A 19612-nucleotide genomic window follows, 5' to 3' on the forward strand; every position below is an offset into this window, starting at 1 on the left:
TATAATAACTTATTTTTATTTGTAAGTTTGTTATTTATTGCAAAGCGAAAATTGCGAAACATTAATAGCGAATGGTTTGTCAAATTAAAAGTGTTTGTTTAAGATTATGTAGGGATCCTTATTATATGTAGGTAGGTACCTGATAAGATTATATATAAGTCAATAAAAAATATTAGATTTTCTTGAATCGACCGTTTTTCAATTTCCTGCCTAAGGATAGTAAGGAATATATTCACACACCAAATATATTAGGCCCAGTCAGTGCCCTAACACTCCTAACAGTGGGTACTTAATTTGGGGCACTTACCTACTGTGCCTACCAATATGTTTGGTATAAACACGCTACTTTGTATTTTAAATCCTAGTAATAGCATGGATCAAAATTCAAGTTTGTTATAAAATTTAAATAACTATAAACATAAAATCAGCGAACCGACCGGTAACAAAAATATATTTTTAACAGGGACGTATAGGTAGGTATTAGTTAGAAAGTTATATGCAAGTAAGTAGTACCTTTCTTTTATCTACGAGTACGCTCTGGATTCATCATGACTCTATCGACGAAATATTGGTTTCGTTCCCGACTGGCAACGCAATGTATAAGGTAGGTATGTACTATTTTCGGTTGTAACTATCCTATATGGGGGGTGATGCCAGGAACTGTCAATAAACAACAATTGCGCCCCGGTCAATATTAGGAAAGTTGGTGAAGTAGCAAATTTATTTCAAAAGCCAATATGTCAACTTCTAAACTCGCCAGACATAGATACAGTATACTCAAGGAATCTGCATCATGTGTAGGTAACGATGGTATACCTAAGTACATAAAGTAGGTACTATGACCGCTCAAAGTTGCAACTAAGTACGTATAAGTATACCGGAGATAGCAAAAGTAATAGTTTGATCTGCATTTGTGCAAATTTATGTATGTCCGCGTCTCGACTCCAGGGAGGGCTAAAAATAGGTCCACGTGTATGTACTGAGTCTGTCTAAGTGGTCAGTGTGTATTTTAATAGATAAGGTGTCATGAAAATAACCCCCCAGATAAGGGTATAAAAGGTAGCTCCGCAGCGTCTCGGTCTGATTGTAGACCGCGGCGCAGCGGTTTAGGCTGTGGTGAGTGTTATTAATCAATATTTATGATTTATTATTACAAAATACCGATACATATCTCAGATTTCGTTTCTAATTATTTGTAATTTTGTATCCTTTATTCGATCAGCGCTAAACAGTTTTTACATAGGTTTAATAAAAAGTTTAGTGCCTACAAAATTTTACGCGATACCTAAACACGGTGAAGTGGGGTACCTAACAGGGTCTAACAGAACACTGTGTTCGCGTCTTTCCTGTAGACATACACAAGAGTTAAGGGCTATAAAGGTTAATTTTCTTATTTAACCCTTATCCACGTGAAAAGGTCCTCCTTTTATTTAGAGAACTATGATAAATTCATTACTTACATGCCCACAAGCTGTTAACTATTGCCCACAGGAGAGAAAACTAGCGTGTTCGCGCGAACTGTACATTTTTCTCTTAGACTTTTTTATCTTAACTCTTGTGTATGTCTACAGGAGAGACGCGAACACAGTTTTCTGTTTGACCCATCACGGTGACGAGGCGATACCTAACACGGTGGCGTATATCTCAGGATGGGCCTTACGTGCACTAAAAATGCTACTTAGCGGTGTCACTCACGAATTCGAGCCAATCGGGCAGTCTAAGGCAACTAATTGCGACCAGATTGCGACCAATCGCGCGCGTGATGCGAACTCATCAACCAACCGCGTTGTAGCGGTGTCACACCGCTGTACTGGCCCCATTCATGCCCCATTCTTATTGCCCGTAAGGCCAGTCCTGAGATATACGTCAATGTATTTTACTCTATCATTGCCTGTAGTTAGGTACCTACCATTTTAAGATGTAATAATATGTGTACCAGTTACCAGGAAGTAATTTTTTTACTCGTAAGTACCATTAAAAAAAATCTGGTTAGTTTGTAACCACAATTAAGGTCCTAGTGCTCGACATGCCCTGATGCTGCCACCTCTATTGACTGTGATGACTTACGATGAGTACATTCAGAGATGACAAGTGGAGTAGGTACTCGGACGTCTACTTTATTACCAGTCATCCTTGTATGATTTTTTATTGCACAAAATATATAAGTACAACATTGTCCAATATTAAAACCTAAAGTTGCCAGGGGCATAGTCCCAGTCATCTTTTAATTACTTATTGATACATCAAACACCGTAGGCATCCCTCTTCATATACCTAGGGGCTATTCATAAATCACGTCATTTCAAATTAGGGGGGGGGGGGAGTCTGGACATCGGATGATGGCAGCATGACGTAGGAGGAAACGGGGTCATTCGAAGCATGATTTTTGGATGATTTTAGTGGGGGGAGGGGGTTCAAAAATAGTCAAAAATCGATGATGTAATTTATGGACAGCCCCCTAATATCAATGTTCATAGGTACCACGATTAGGTATCTACCAACTGAAACCTAAGAGCGGTTTCGCACTACATCCGATACGAATCCGATCCGAACCCGTGAAAATATGGTCCGTAGTAGCCGTAGAACTATTTCTATGGTAAGTTACGCACTAGATCCGATCTCCGTCATCCGATTTCTTTCCGTCATTGAACGTGTGCGGTGCGTAACTTACCATAGAAATAGTTCTACGGCTACTACGGACCATATTTTCACGGGTTCGGATCGGATTCGGATCGGACGTAGTGCGAAACCGCTCTAAGATTCTAAGTCGTGTGTGGTCACGTTGCGCGCACGCAAGAGGATCAAGTTTGCGGTCATCGGCGAAAGATACACTCGGCTGCAAAATTTAATAGACACTTTACAGTAGTCCAATATAAAATAATCAAAATACTACATAACTATGTAGGTACATTGATTGTCGGGGCCCACTGTACCTACCACTAAAATATGACTACCGTCCGTAATAATACAAAAACCATCTAAGTACCTATTAGTTTTCCGAAGTAGGTGTATGTAGATATTTACTTGTAGGTTTACCTACTTACCTCAAAAAATTTACCTACACTTTACTTTAGTGACGTTATTTAATATTAATTTCAAATTTTATTTAATACCCTCCCTCTCCTGTGCTTGTGAGAAGACCTGTGATTTAATTTAATTTGAAACTTCAAATCACAGAAAACGGGTTGGTCTGTGCTTCAAACTAAACTATATTTCTCTTACATTAATAACAGATATGTTCCGTCAATGCATGGGGGATGTTGTCGAATTTTGTATGTTGTCGAATGCAATCAGATTATTTTAATGGAAATAGTGGAGAGTGACGCGGGGAGGGCAGGGGAGACTTAGCCCCGGGCGATAGCCAGCGGGGGCGGGTTTTTAAGGTGTCGTGTCGTGGGTTCAGAGAGCGGAGTTTTTGAAAAATGTTACCGCTTTTTTAGATCACAATACGATTTCCAAAATATAGCGTTCTTCACGACGATACTAATTTTGTATAGATAGCAATCACATTGACGTTACATGGAACTTGCCTTTCCCACTGATTGGCAATTTAGCGAAGCTGAAGCAAAGTTAACGATATATGTATTACACGTCAACGGATATACTTTTGTTTGTCTCCTAAACAATCGTTGGCATCGATATACTCGTAATCTACTTATTGGCTTTTAACTTAATTTTGTTTAAAATATATCCAACAGAGTAAATAAAACCGTTGTCTTCGACCACGAAACGCACGCTCTGAGCGTGTACTTACGCTCCACGCTGACGCCGACCGCCATACATAGGTTATATTTTAACCGTTAAAACAAATGTATGGCGATCAGCGTCACCACAGAGCGTGCTCGCCGATCCGTGGCCCTAGGGTGAGTACAACCTGCGAGGGCTAATAATGAAACTGGTTTTTCCAGATGTGGGTAGTGGTGTTCCTGCTGCTGGGGGCAGCTGCCTCGCAGGCTTCTGCGGAGCAGACCGTCCTTTGCGGCAGAGAACTGGCCAAGGCACATTCAATGTACTGTTACGGCATAGATCCCTTCCCTGCCGAAGCCGTTGAGTCCAGCCTTTCATCGTTACCGATAGGAGGTATGGCAATATGGGTACTCAATCTAAAGATGCGTTCAGATCTGTTATTCTGTGCAAGCCTTGCACGAGTTTCGCTATCTAAAGGATGACACGCTAGTTGGTAGTCACTCTGGTTTTCTATGGAAAGCACCAACGTAATCACCGATCAGCCGTCATAGTAAATGACATGTCGGAAGCCTAGGTCCAGGCGCGGCCCGGTCGTACTTGCTAGATCTGGACACATCTTAAGGTGACGTGTATGAACGTACGTGCAGTACAATATGACCATGGTATAATAATATACTCCGCCTGGTACTCTCTTCCGAGATTCGCGTATGACCTAACTGACACGGGCCTACGTCATCATGCTGTTTACAGGTTCTCAAACTTTAAAATGTGGGAGAATTTTAACCAACGGTGAAAATTATTTTAACGGCATTAATTTTAAGTTATTCATGTAGAAACATAGTAAAATAAAACAAATCTAATGTATTAAATCAAACTTTATTTATCTATGCAAGACAAACGTTTGAAAAACTAATTCACAGTTACACATTAATTACCAAGCTTACGACGTGAAAAGTTTGGAAAACACTGCGACTGCTGACACTGAGCGAGAAGGAAATAACAATTAACACGCGTTCGACAAGGATGACGGTCAGGGCATGAAGTTATCTAGATCCGAATTGTCAAATGTGACAGCGCTATCCTGTGTTGCCAGTAGTGTAAACAGAATTACCCGAACGTCTGAAATTTATTTCGTGATCCGGAAGATATTGCTAACGAATAATTAAAAATGACATATTATTGTAAAATTTAAGATAAAATACATATAAATGAAAACTATAAAATTATAAAGAAATATTTTAACTTATTAACCATAGGTATAATATACCCATTTAACATGTTATGTTGAAATAAAGTGACAATGTTATTGTGACGTAGGCCCGTGTCACTCTGGAAAGAGGAGACCATGTTTTATTAGACCATGCAATATGACCAAAATACCAATGAAGACTTTTACTTAACTTTTTAAGGAAATATCCACACAAAGTGACCAGTTTGTAATATGAAGATTTCCTTTTCTCTTGCTCGTACTTGCCATACAAATTGTTCAATGTCACAACTTTATAAACTGTTCAAGTACAACTCTATTAAGAATTCATTCTGTCGCGTTCTCGTTCCGTTTGTTTAGTTCATAGGTAGTCAATAATGTAAACTTATCTTTCAAGCAGTAGGTACCTTGGTTCTTAATTTAGATCTACATAGATATCATGAAACTGTATTATTATTACTTATTGAATTACATCTTCTATAAAATTTGAGCTGTCTTTCCTTTAGAATACTTCTTTTAATTACCATCTGATTTGACCATGACCTAACATAACCTAGCCATCTGCAAGTCTTTTAGCATAAGTTCTCTAACTTGATTTGCCACAACAAAGTTTGTACTGTAAGTACCTTTATTTATGAAATACTTATCTATATTTGCAGATTCAAAGTTTTTGCCAGAGATACCAGAACGCTTCGCGTTTCGGGCGCGACGTACCGCCGGGGCGCGGCTCGCGTCGTCGAACCTCGTCGAGGCCTGTTGCCTGAAGCCCTGTCATGTCACCGAACTGCTCAACCATTGCTGAATTTTGCTATTGTACCTCTTTAAGTCATTAAATTTAAATTATTAGTCTGCTGGTTGTTCTATATTTTCATCAAACGATTCTATACGAAATTATTTTTGATGTAGGCTATTGGTCGAGTGTCAGAAATGCATTATCTTTGTACGAATTCTAAAAAATAATGCCAGTACCTTACCTAGGTATAAATATCCACGGAGAACTTTTAAGACAGAAACAATTGTTGTAAATCATTGGTTTCGCTATATTTATAACAAATTAATTATAAAATAAAACTTAACAGTACGAAACAACAAAACACATGCATCAGTGGGCAGGTAAGCCTATCTAGTCCCAGCCATGAACTAGAAAAGCCTAATTACAATTACAGCACCTATGCGCACTACTCAGACTTATTTGTATGGTAACTTACGAGTACCTATTACTTACAATGACTGTTTAATGACGAGTTAAAGCTTGCCTCAGTAACGACCAACATCTTACATAGAGTCAGTCCGCCTGCAAAATACTAACAATCGCATCGCACCACATTTTCGCTTTGCACTTATATGTTATAATCAGAAGATATGTTACATATTATAACATAGTCAATAAATCAAAATAATTTACCTATAAGTGCAGTGCGGTGCGATTCCCTGTTACTCTGGAGAAGTCTCGCCCCAATATTCAACACAGTCTTGAGTAAGAAAACAAGACACGCCTCCCTGATCACAAGGAGACTGTTTACACAACATTCAGACTCTCACGATTCTGACCTATATGTACAACAATAAACAATCTCAATGGGTTCTTAATATTAGATTATTTGGGAAACTGCCACGTGGACTGTTGCGGCGGTTTGGGCGCGGGCTGCTGGGGCGCCGGCTGCACGGCCACCGACTTCTGACTGGCGGCGGTGTTGTTGTCGCTCCTGTCCCACCCGTGGGATTCGTGATGGTGCTCGTGGTGGTCCGGAGACGGGAACCACTCAGATATCCACACTGGCCTCCAGATCTTCTTCACTCCCGGAACCCATATTTGCTTCCAGTCCGGAATCCAAATCTGTTTCCAAGCTTCCTTCCATTCCAATTTCTTGTCAGGCACCCATATGAGTTTCTTCGATGGCTTCCATATCTGTTGCCAGGCTTCTTTCCAAACTAATTTCTTGTCATCGATCCAGATTTGTTTCTTTTCTGTTTTCCAGATTTGCTTCCACTCGTCTTTCCATACCAATTTCTTGTCTGGTATCCAGATCTGCTTCTTACCCGGCTTCCAGTACTTCTTCCATACTGGTTTCCAAACAAGTTTCTTTTTCCACAAATCATGTGATGTGTATTCCCATCCATCGTGATCCTTGCCTAGGTATTTCTCCCCGGGAACACCAACTTTTACCCATTCCGGTACCCAAATCTTTTTCCATGCGGGTACTTGTATTTCCTTCCATCCTGGCACGACTATGTCTTTATATACAGGAACGGTAATTTTTTTCCAGTCCGGTACTTTCACTTCCTTCCATGCGGGCACCTTTATGGGCTTCCATTCAGGTTTGTAGATTTTTTTCCAGTCCGGTACTTTGATTTCCTTCCATACCGGAATTTTGGTCGGTACCCAAATGGGTTTCCAAATCTTTTTCCATGATGGTTTCCATATTTGTTTCTTTGCCGGTTTCCATATTTTCTTCCATCCTGGCTTCCAGATTAATTTCTTTTTCCAATATCCTGGATCGTGATGGTCATGATGGTCGTGATGTTCTTCGTGGTGTTCTTCAACGTGGTGCTCTTCGTGGTGGTCATGAATGTCGTGAATGTCGTGGTGCTCGTGGTGCTCGTGGTGATCGTGATGGTCGTGGTGGTCGTGGTCGTCTTGGTCGTCGTGGTGATCGTGGTGATCGTGGTGATCGTGGTGATCGTGCTCGATCAAGCCGTGGCCTAGATCCCCGTGCTCCTGGTAAGGATTCACTAGATCGCTAGGAGGCGCGGGATAGTCGTACCCGATGCGTTTCTGTGCTGCCTGGACATTTTGATCTTTCGGCTCCAACTGCTGCTGTGCTTGTTGATTTTGTTGTATTAACGCCTTTCCCGTTACTAGAGCGACTTGCAGAATTACCGCTAAGGTAATCTGAAACAAATTACATCCACATTATAGATATGTTTATTTATTAATAATTAAGACACAAAGACTATGTATAATTATTTCGCAGAGCAATGCTAGAGTTTTATAATGTCGCGTAGCTGTTAACTCAAAGATGTTTAAACAAAAGTTTAATGAACACAACTTGTATTTTTTATCCTGACCACTATAATAAATAAGTGATATAACGCGGTTAATCTGTGCGCGGATATGAATATGATGGATGCACTTTAATAGCTTTCATACACACGACACGAGTGAGTATTTATAAAGTGATGAGCAACGACGTCCATGAGCGCAACCATCTTCGGCCGACTGCTTCAAACTTAATCGTTGTTAGAGCTAATTTACATAATTTAATGAATGAAATGGCCCTCAGAGTTGTTCAAACCACTTGGTAACAACAAATAGCTCATATTTTCACTCGTACGTAATAATACACAGTACGTAATAATACACAGTTTGCATCTTAAGATAATTATTATGTAAGCCATTTGAATCAGATGTAAGAGGAAAGTGCAGAACGTGAGACCCGTTTTATAGTTCAATCGAGTGGTCTGGCAAGCCGGAGCCGGTAATAGGAAGTACTAAATATGTTAGAGAAATATGTTAACTTAAAGCAGTACTTTCTCGTAACGTAAGGTATGCTAGCACGACGACCTACCTACGCAGTTTACTTATATGGGCCTGGAAACTAGGTACTTACTATCTGACATATTTTTACCAACGGTATTTTGAGCATTAGGTACAGTCAGCATCAAACAGTCATCATCAGGTAGTGACGGCCAAAGTGGCCAAACATATCGGAAGAAATCCGTGGTAAGAAAAGTATAAGTTACGATTTATTTAAGTAGCCGTTTTTGCCGATTTGACGCTGACTGTACCTATGACACCTACCTATGTATGTTTAGTATAATGTCAAATTTATAACATACCTACTAGGGTACCTGCGTGCCTATGTTATCAATTCTTTAAAGCTCTTATTACATCTAAATGCTTTGTAAAAGTACTGAAATATCCAAGATGCAAACAAATACGTAGGTGATATTTAAAAAAATGACCTTCGCATGACCTAAAAAGTCAAAATCAGCTTTTCTAGGTGATTCAGTTAACATCCCAGAGAAAGTCCACCCGTTTCATTAACGCAGTTGGCACTCGGGCTCGGGACTAATAACATGGCTCACGATCGCATTATGCAAGAGTTGCGCAAGAGCGGTGACCGGCGACATCGGGCGCCCGCCGCGCCGCCCGCGTCCTGCGCCGAGAGCCCACGCACCTTTTATTGCTTCCTTAATAAGGATCACACGCCCTAAATAGGAACGACACATTACGAAAACGTAGTTCTTTTGCATGTGCCTTTAGAAAGTTATTATCACCATAAACATAAGTAGCCGGTCCTCTAAAGTCAAATAACAACCGCCACGTTCCGGAATTAACGCGGAGCTTCCAGTTTGTTACGAATTTCAGTGGAAATCGTGGAACACAAAACTATTAAGTACTTAATAAGCGCGTGAGAGTGAATTCACTAAATACATGTTATTATGTATAATTAAATGGTCAGTGAAACGAGGTCGTGGTTCGTGACCCAACAAGAATCAGCGGAAGAATACGATATCGTTATGCAATGCACGCAATCGGTATGATTATCGGAGTGGTTCACTCTCCAAATATAGGGACAGACTTCCAAGACGCGAGGTGCTGATATCTTTTAGATCGATTTCCCTAACCGTCATATAAACAATCGTCGGATGAGACTTCATATTTATGTGCCGATAAAAAACAAACTATTGTACGTTTCTTAGACAACTATCGGGATCATTGTCATTGCCTTCCATGAGACAACTATATGTTGTAGGTACTTACATTGATCACGATATACACACTAAAAGGGACGAAAGTCCCGAGAACCGTTTACTTGTTAACATGGTGCAGGTATTCGTGAAATCGTACTCGTATTTAAATAGTGCAGTTTATTAACACTCAACAAATATTGAAACTAGGTGCATTTAGCTGTAGAGTTTAATAAAGTTTAATTATAATACCTAGGTACCTACATAATATATGTTAATATATTTGTTACTGATAAACATTTAAGCCTAGGTACCGTGGTTGATTAATATATCATCATCGAATGTAAAACGTAAACGAAATGTATTTAGCTTTAGAAGTACCGTAAAATATATCTATTTTCAAAGCTTCATGATGATTATATACTTATTGTGTAGTTTGTATGTAGGTACCATCATGTAACAGGAGACTTGTCCTATAATTAATTAAAACTAATTGAAACGAAGTACCTGTTTGTTTGCATTTACAAGTGAATGAGAATTAAGTAAGCAGAGTATTTATACAAATAACAATACAAAAGTAATAATTTATTTATGATATTTACCTAAGCTATTGGACCCATGGGGGTATTCGGAATATTTAAAAATCTTTAAGACCTCGACATATTTATATCTTAAACACAAATAGGTGAGTAGTTATTTTATAATGGTGTTAAACGCTTATTTCTAATTTAAGTGAGGATAAACGATGACTCTCGTTAGACCGGGCCGTGTCCGGGCCAGAGCTTCCGATGCATCATTTTGTATGGAAAGCATCACGTGACCGCCTGTCATATCATAGAAAAGTAAGCGCCGGAAGCTCCGGCCCGGACACGGCCCGGTCTAACGTGAGTCATCCTTAAAAGTATTCGGATTAAAACAAATAGGCCCATAGGTCTAAAACAACACCATTTTCCAAATATTCGTGTACGATAAATATAGTAAAATCCAATACATGAACGTTTATTTAAATACTGGGAAACATGGTTGTTCAATGTATATTTAAACTCGTGTTCAAATACGTATTTCGATATTAAAACAGCAAAACCAATTATGCATTTACTTAATAGATTTTACTCGAAATTTTCTGTACAACTATGTAATTACGCTTTGCTACTTGGTCCCATAAATATAAATAAAAATAATAATGTTTTGATTCAGAGTTAAGTAAGTACCTAATTAATAAGAATTTTATCACTTCTAAAACTAATCACTGCAAGAATTCGGATACCTAAGTCTTTTGGTAGGCAGTTCACTATTTATTGATATCAGTTATCACCATTATGCACCGGAAGAAAATCAAATTAGTAAATTAGATATCCTGATTTAGGTTAAAATATCACTGACCACTTGGCTCCAGATCCCTTGCATGATGGGGCGGGGATGGCCGTTCCTCTAGCTAAGGCGCCGGAACTGTTTTTACTCTATTGGTTTACCTTGAGAATCGGTATATATACGATCGAGCCTACCCCATGAGGCGGCCGGTGGGGCGCGCTTTGGCAATCACTTTCGCCGGCACCCCGCCGGCGGCGCGAGCTACTCGCCCGCAGGATGCAAAGGAAACGCTCGCGCGCTCTGGGAAAACAGTACCAAGTACCAACACAATAGGTAGGTACTTCTCGATTCCTAAAAGTACGATCCTTTTAAAAACTAGACCATGATGACATTTTTGTTAGGCTAAAAGTTATGCTTATGTGCCATATTCAAGCAAAAGGTAAGTAAGACATACTGTGTGAGGATGCCATTAGAAATAACTTTATTCAACCACCTAATATTTTACACACAATTATTGCGCTAGACTTGTTCAGAATAGTTATTTACGATACAAGTGCGGAAAAGAGGAAGGGAGTGTTTTAAATCGACACGAGTTGCGAATTACCTATTCGCACGTGTATCGTACAACGTTTTACAGTACATATGGCCCTTTAAACTTTTGACATCGCACGAAAAGTGCTATTTAACGCACTAGTGCGGGAAAATAGGACCATATGTACTGTAATAGTACATTACTACAGAGGCCGGGACGAAAGGGGTTGCCGGCCGAAGACATATAGACGGCCGAGCGAAGCGAGGCCAGATCGGTCTGAGCGCGGGCAACCCCATTTCCCGCCGAGGTATGTATAGTGCTTTTCTCAAACATGCAATGAAATAAATAAAATAAAAAATCCACGAAACCCAAGTTTTATTTATAGAAAAAACTAAGTGTAAACTACACCCAAAATATAACCAACACGTACCTATATCATTATCACGCGTATGTTTTACACGAGTCGTGTATTTTTACTACCCGTATATTTTCATGTATCTTTGATTTTTTCGCCTTGTATCCGTCTGACTGTCGTTTTTGTCACATAAGTTTACATAGTCTTTCATGTTGATATCATGTTTCACATACATCGTTGCTTTATGCATGGAGTAAATAAGTATAATTTCCACAGTGTTGACGAGTTTGTAGTTACATTCATTTAAAATATGCCACAAAACTGTTTCTAATAAACTGTAAGCCATTTTTCTTAGTTTCTCAAATAATAAAATTGCCATAAGCAACCATATACATACTTCGTCTTTGACTTGGCGGCAGAGGCAGCAAGTTATTAAAATCAATTCTGCTTACGCTGCCAATTCCAACACCTACGATTACAATATTAATTTCATTATTTCGTCGGAACTCATATTAAAGGCAAAAAATCAACAACGCACCATAAATCTAATAAAACAGAATGAATATTTTTCAACTTTACCTCCATAACAATTAAAAAAATATAACCACGCGTGTTTGAGTAGACCTTTTTACCGCTAACGTTTAGATGAAATATTTTAAATGTTTTTATTTGTGTAGTTAAATTTATAATTTAAAATTATAAAATTATTGAATGTATTATTTATTAAGTTCATGTTGATTTTATACAAATAAAACTGCAAAGTATAGCAAACATTGTTTTTTGTTTTTTTTTTTTTTATAGGCGTAGTGGCAGAGTGTCATTACGAACCATAAAGCAAATACTGCCTCTAGTTTTTTTTTATGGATGAATGCCACGATGCTGTGTCACAAATATCTGTGAAATGAAAATTAAAAAAGAGGACTTTGCCGGCCTTGCTAGGCCTGCAAGATGTGTATGAAATTCCATTAACGACCTTTTGTCCTAGCCGCACCTGAAACGTCATACTTCGCAGCCTATTATAAGGAACATAACATCAATATTTCATTGCATGTTTGAGAAAAAACTATTTTAGTTTCTTTTTATAAACAAAGCCTAATTTTAAGAAATATGCAAACAAAAAAAGTGCGACATGAAAAAAGTAAAAGTAGGTAAGTACTTGGGGACATGTAGAGTTTTCCACATAAACCCTGTAGGTACCGTTTTGAGTCAAAAGATGCTCAACCAAACGATCGATTGATTGACAATTTAATTTTTAATTATTAAACGTAACTAGACAGCGTTTTATACCACCCTGGTCAACTTGACGTGCGTTATTGGAAAATTCTTAATATCCATACACTTAATGAAAGTCTTTTTTAAATATTTATTAAATAAGGACTTCACAGTTTAAACTAAATCGACAACATAACTTTTAACGTTACACATTCTTTGATATAGGTATCTATATAACTGAACTGAAATAGACACAACTTCCTAAAGAACATTTAATTTTAGCCTTCTATGCAATGACATCACTGGGATGGAGATAATTTCCAGAATTTTTCCATCCATCCGCTTAAATTAATAAACCTGCCATTGCAATATTAGATTAGATACTAGAGACGAATGCCATTAGTTTACTTATTCCAGTTTCCCAGTCGCAATTGGTATTCATTAAGACGAAACAGGAGCTGAGTTTTAAATATTTTAGGTAAATATACCCGTCTCGCTAACGGAAGCGGTACCTAAAAGTAGTGCGATAAGGACAAGGCGAAAAATCCTGCGTAAAAATCTCAAAAATCGAGGTTTCATACTCCTCTGTTTCCTCCTCCAAAACTTAACCAATCGTAACCAAATTTGGAAATCTAAATGATTATGTAATTATCTGTGTCGGACCGTTTTGCTTTTTTGGCTAATTGATATCAGTTTTGAATGCCACGCCTCTCATTGCGGCATAGTCAATTAGGCCATTTTGGCCATTTTTGAAGGGCTCTAGCGCCTTAAAAAAGAAAAATATCAAAAAAAGCAAAACGGTCCGACACAGATATTGACAATATTAATCTGTGTTGAAAAAATCGTTGCTCTAGCTTCAAAAACCACGGAGGAAAACGAGGAGTACGTTTGTATGGAGAAATGACCACTCCCGTTGGCTCTTAAAAGTATATCGGAGCTAGAAACATCGACAATAGAAACTGAAAACTTTTTGCTCCCGCTGCGTATTTGTTAGAACGCTAACGGTCAAACGGAAACAAATAGACACGACGCGCTTCCCTAACAAGGCTGCACATATCTATTGTTATGTTTTATGTTTAACTAATCAGTTTTTGAGTGTGGCTTTACAACTATTAACATAACGTCAATACAGTCACTTGCGTAAAAAGTCATGTGACGTTCGTGTGCATAGAGTCGGACTATACGAATTTTTCATGTCGAGTGCTACGCCAAGTATCGAGCTAATGGGGATATGTATAGGTACTCGTATGCATTTTTACTGCCAAGTTTACAAACACATGACGAACGTGATAATGCGATAAGTAGGTACGAGTATTACGTAATGCTAGTTCGATCGCGAGCATGCATTTATGAAGGTTGACACCGATGCGAGCTTTCCTGCGGTCTATCAGCGTATCGTCTCCCGGGTCAATTCGAGTTTTAGTTATTATAACTGATTCCGATACAATAATGATCTGTAAGTGTCAAAAGTGACGTTTTTGTTTGAATAAATGTCACCTTTAACACTGACAGATCAGTATTCAATTGGAATCAGATATAATAACTAAAACTCGAACTGACCGCACGCAGCTCCTGCTTCTGCCCATACTTCTGCCGCTCTGCGAAGAGCCATCACCGCTTCTAGAAATATAATAAGTGAATTCCTCGAACATACAAGTGCGCTATTATCAAAAGTCAGAATCACTCGCATAATAGAAATCGACAAAACAAATTAATGCTAATAGATAAGTGTACACGACAGAGCATACCTACAGATTTATTTTTCGTCAAACTACAGTATAAGTATAGCTGCTATTATGTTTCCTAATTTAAGTAACATTTGAGTAACATTTTCTTCGTTTAATAAGTAAACCACCAGTATGCCATTGAAATATATCTTTCAAATGGATGAAACAGTGTGAACGAACCCAGTTTATTAATTCGTGGAATGAACACATAACAAGCGTGGCCCGGAGACGGACGCCTCTAGGTCTAGGGTAACTAACACTACATTTATTTTGATTAAGTACCTACATTAACCTTATGTCATAGATTTAAATATAAAACACCTTAGAAAATAGAATATTATTATACAACCTATGCCGTATTATCACAAGGAATAGGTATACGGAGAGACGGAGAATATTTGTGGCTTTACATCATATAAGGCTCCTTATACTTCAAGTGCAATCAGGTTCTTTTTATTTGAAATTTAACCAACAATTCTGGAATGTTAGCCACATTTTATCGCCGGAGGCTTAAGTTATAGGGTACCTATTGGCACCTTTCTGGTACAGAACCCTAAAAAATACAAGTACCTACACCTAGGCCTAATTAGCATTTAGTGAACCAAACAATCACCATATACCTTAGCGCCTTTTAAGAACCCGGTTTATCCACGTAAGACCCAGGGCAATTTTGGCAACTTAAATTTGGAACTATCTTTTATTTCTATATGAGTTCAAAACTCGAATTTAATTTGTACTTGTACAAGTACACGGGGACTTACGAGGTTATTATTGGTCCTGGTCTGGATTCATCTTGATTCTCAGTTTTCGTAGGAAATTTAGGAATAATAGCAATTTCTGTGCATTAAGGTTTTAAACTAGTATAACTGTCTGGACACTGACTGATAACATTTATTTACTATATATAATGTTAATAAAAGTGTGCATGTTACATATACCTAGTTACTTACTGTGGTTGTAAGTACTAATACTAACACTCTTATAACATGACCATTAGTGGACCTTACACCTTTGCAACAAGCTCGTAAGACTCAAGCCAATTTTTACGCTTTTGAATTTGGAACTTTCTTTTATTTCTACATAGAGTTCAAAACTCGAATTTCTTTTACGAGGTTATTACAGTTACAGCTTGGATGATGGTGGTCATAGCTCCAGGCGTCGAGATAAGCACCTGTTATAAATACACCAAGTAACGTCATTGCGCAACCGTACCCTAACTAGAGAAAATGACATACGTAATTGCTTACTGGTCGCCTGTGGCATACATACCTAATGCTTTACATGTAGGACAGTAGAGTCATGGGTGTCGAATGACAAGAGTCGTGCATTTTAATATGGCGTCAGTCAAGTGCGTAATTGATTGTGTATAATATGACGTTGAAAATGGTGTTACATATAAAAAAAAACAACGGGCTGCACTCCGGGAGTGCCGGCAGAAGTGAAAACTCAATGAATGTCTGCAGCACTATGTATAATTGAGGTTAACGCCAACTAGCGTTATTTCGTCGCATTACTTGAAACCCATAAGCACATCACTGTGACTACTAGAGTTATATTAATACCAGTTTGAGGGAAACTCACTAGATCATAGGCGTACCCACGGTGGGGCAAGGTGGGGCAGTTGCCCCACCCTGGTCTCTGACCATTAGCTAAGAATTTCTGTTTCCACCGTACCCAGCCTCCCCTACTTCTGCCCCACCCCCCATGCACTAGATGGCATTCAAATCAATAAAGAAAAACTCATTGTAACAGTGTCCGTCACACGTGACGTCACGTCTTACGTCTTACGGTCACGTACCTGTTACGAGTTTAACATTTTTTCCCCATCACATAAAGTGCACAGCGCCGCTAAAGAAGTTTTCACGTTTTCACTTCAAAAATTACTCTCCCATGGAAAATGTCCAGGCCAGGGGCCCGTTTCTCAAAAGCTTGTAACTTGTAATTTATTTTATTTATTTATTTAACATTTTAAATCAGGCAACAAGGCCAACAATATTACAAATACCTTACAGACTAACATACCTAGTATATATGCATTTTTATAAACTTAAAAAAACTAAACACTATTTAGGCGACAAAACGGCGTGGCTCCGTTGAATCGTCTGGTCTTGTGTCGGATTCGGCAGTTTGCCCCGGAACCTCCGAAACACGACACCCAGCCAGAAGTCGGCGCAGACGGTCCCCTGCAGCGGCCGCGGCACGCGCACCACTAACGAGTTGAAGTGCACGCCGTAATGATCGAAGCTGGAACATCCTCAACGTATAGCCGGTCTTCTGGTGTAGGTACATACTCCACCACTTCAACAGCCATGGCGGTGTAATGCAGGCGCGACACATACTCGGTGTAGCAACCCGCAAGCCAGAATGAACTACAAGTTCGGCGGTACCACACCGAGTCTTATGAGGCGCTAAGCGCGCCTCCTTCTTTCTTGACACCAGAGTAAACTCCTCCCCATCCACACTGGCACCAGGGAGCTTCTCTTTGGGAGCCGCTCGCTCTTCAGGTACCTTAACCCAAGCACCAAGCAAGGTAACTACGGTAATACACTTTTTGACAGCTTTTGTTAGAAAGGGACTTCCACTTGTAATACAATAAGTTACAAGCTTTTGAGACGGGCCCCAGACAGCCAAAATGTATGAAATAGCTAATTTTTTTTTCGCTATATCGGGGTATATTCACCCCTAACTAAACACCCTGTATATTTTAATTATTTGCTCGTATTACAGGGCCCACAGGGGTAAATAATTTTAATAGAGATAGATAAATACTTAATTACCTACACCTAGCAAACATCTATAACTCAGGAACAAATATATACTTATGCGATAAACACACAAAGAAATGGCCTTAGTAGGATTCGAACCCGGGACATTCTGCATCGTAGGCAGGGTCACTACCGACTAGGCTAGCAGCCGTTACTAGTAAATAACCTACTTACGAGTATCAGACAGCTTAGAGTAAATTCTGTACTTCGTAATTTCAATTAAACATTAATTATTTAACTAGTAAAGGTTTATTTACCTGCACCTGCATCCCATCAGGGTCCAATTACTATTGTAATCGAGCACTCGCATAGATACACTTTTTATTCTTGAAATGAATGGTATAAATGGAACCACGTATGAACACAAAAACCTATATTCAGAAAAGTATTAAGTTCAGTTCTTGAAATTCGTGGTACTTATATACATATACACAACATACTTAGCCCGATAGGCTGTTTAGTTGACATAACATTGGTTTATCGGCAATAGCAAGTGCAAGAACATACAAGCAAACACTATACATAACATACTATAAGCTTAGCCATAGAATTTAGACTTTTATAGAGTCGTTAGGTACTTACACAAACTGCCTCCTATGGTATGGTAAAACTAGTAGTAGGTACCTACCACTACCTACTACTTGTGTGTATGTGTGCTTTTTTTAATACTTACTACCTAATCATAAAATCCTTACACACGGACTAAAATCTAACACAATATCGAAATCCCAAAAAAATATAGATTAAAAATAATCTTTATAAACTAAGCTTTACCTAATACAAGTACCTACCTAATATTTTATGTTGTTAGGTATACTTACCTATGTATTTATTTTACATATTTACATAAGATTATAATATTTTGTTAAAACAGCAAAGTGTCATCAGTCTCTTTCGTAAAGTATTTCATCATAGAGCATCTTTAGTGGCCAAGAAAATTTTAATATTCGTATTGTGTCACGTCTATAGTCTGGTCTAATAACATTTTTGTATTAATTCGTCGTCACTTGATTGAGATTTGATATGTTCCTGCTTTGCGAGAGCTTTATGGTTAGCAGGTAAATGTACCTACGTAGAAATACATTCCATCTTTCAGGAATGTCTTGTAATTATGTATTTTTCATCTGAATATTCAGCATCAGTACTCTAGCTAGCAGATATGCGTCTAACAGCTAACAGCTACCATATTTCTTTTAGTCGAGCTAATTCTCTATGGCGAGACTACTTTGACAGCTTCCTCTACAACTGGCCGGAAGATGCGAAGCACGACGTCGGGATCGGGAGGTATGCAAAACCCGGGGAGACGCCTTTGCCCAGCAGTGGGACACGCAAATAAGGTACTCGGAAACTACCAACTAACTAGTCTTACTTTTCTTGTTGTTTTAATGTTTGTTTGTTAAGAATATATACAATTAAAAAATAATTATATAGAATTAGGTTTGTTTTATTTCTATAAATGGAGAAACTTTAATTTATATTTACGTTTAGTTATTAATTAATTTTATGTGTAGGTTTAGATTATGTGTTATTAATTATAATTGTTTCAAAAGTAGGTACCTAACTTGTTTTTCAGTCCCAAATACAAATCAATGGAATCGTTTAATTTTAAAAGCATCATTAATATCATTATCATTACCTACCATAATAGTGGAACTGGTGATGCTATACTGAGTATAAAGAGCGTGGGAGACCGGATTTCGCTTATTTAAGTTGTGACTTGTATTACATACCTATTAGTAATATTTGGTAATATGCAATTCTTGTATAATAATAGATTATATCGCTAGCAAAATGCTATATTGTAAGATAGTACGAAGATTTGAATCTAGATTTCGATAGTAGTGAGGAGTGTGAGGACTATAGGTAATCGCAGGATGTTTAATTATGCTGATACTTGTCGCTAAACTAAATTCATATGTTATTTCAAATGTTAACTATATTACGAAAATAGAAATATAAATCCACCGACTGTCATTTTCATTTTAATACTTACTGATTATTTCGTTCTTAAAATCATGTCTGTTAAATCTAATCGCGTTTACTACCCGCCCACGATGTGTGTGCTGATGACTGGGAGAAAGAAGGCAATATGCCAGAGCAAAACACAGTGCACTAATTACT

The 19612-nt window shown here is 38.3% G+C and overlaps 2 protein-coding genes across 3 annotated transcripts; one reads left to right on the forward strand and one right to left on the reverse strand.

Moving 5' to 3' along the window:
- The first annotated feature begins 941 nt into the window (after nt 1-941).
- Nucleotides 942-5743, forward strand: LOC134804675 (insulin-related peptide 2-like). The gene is made up of 3 exons (XM_063777793.1): nt 942-1116; nt 3909-4080; nt 5554-5743. The coding sequence occupies exons 2-3, from the start codon at nt 3909-3911 to the stop codon at nt 5694-5696; spliced, it is 315 nt and encodes a 104-aa protein (XP_063633863.1). The 5' UTR covers nt 942-1116; the 3' UTR covers nt 5697-5743.
- A 618-nt stretch (nt 5744-6361) lies between these two features.
- On the reverse strand, nt 6362-17907 carry LOC134804674 (uncharacterized). Of its 2 annotated transcripts, none has more exons than XM_063777791.1 (2): nt 17749-17907; nt 6362-7787 (listed from the first exon to the last, which is right to left on the reverse strand). In XM_063777791.1, the coding sequence occupies exons 1-2, from the start codon at nt 17758-17760 to the stop codon at nt 6492-6494; spliced, it is 1308 nt and encodes a 435-aa protein (XP_063633861.1). In that variant the 5' UTR covers nt 17761-17907; the 3' UTR covers nt 6362-6491. The 2 variants fall into 2 exon arrangements, with proteins under 2 accessions (XP_063633861.1, XP_063633860.1); XM_063777790.1 differs by lacking the exon at nt 17749-17907 and adding an exon at nt 10973-11404.
- Between the last annotated feature and the right edge of the window lie 1705 nt (nt 17908-19612).

Source organism: Cydia splendana, chromosome Z, assembly GCF_910591565.1.
Source record: "Cydia splendana chromosome Z, ilCydSple1.2, whole genome shotgun sequence".
NCBI lineage: Eukaryota > Metazoa > Arthropoda > Insecta > Lepidoptera > Tortricidae > Cydia > Cydia splendana.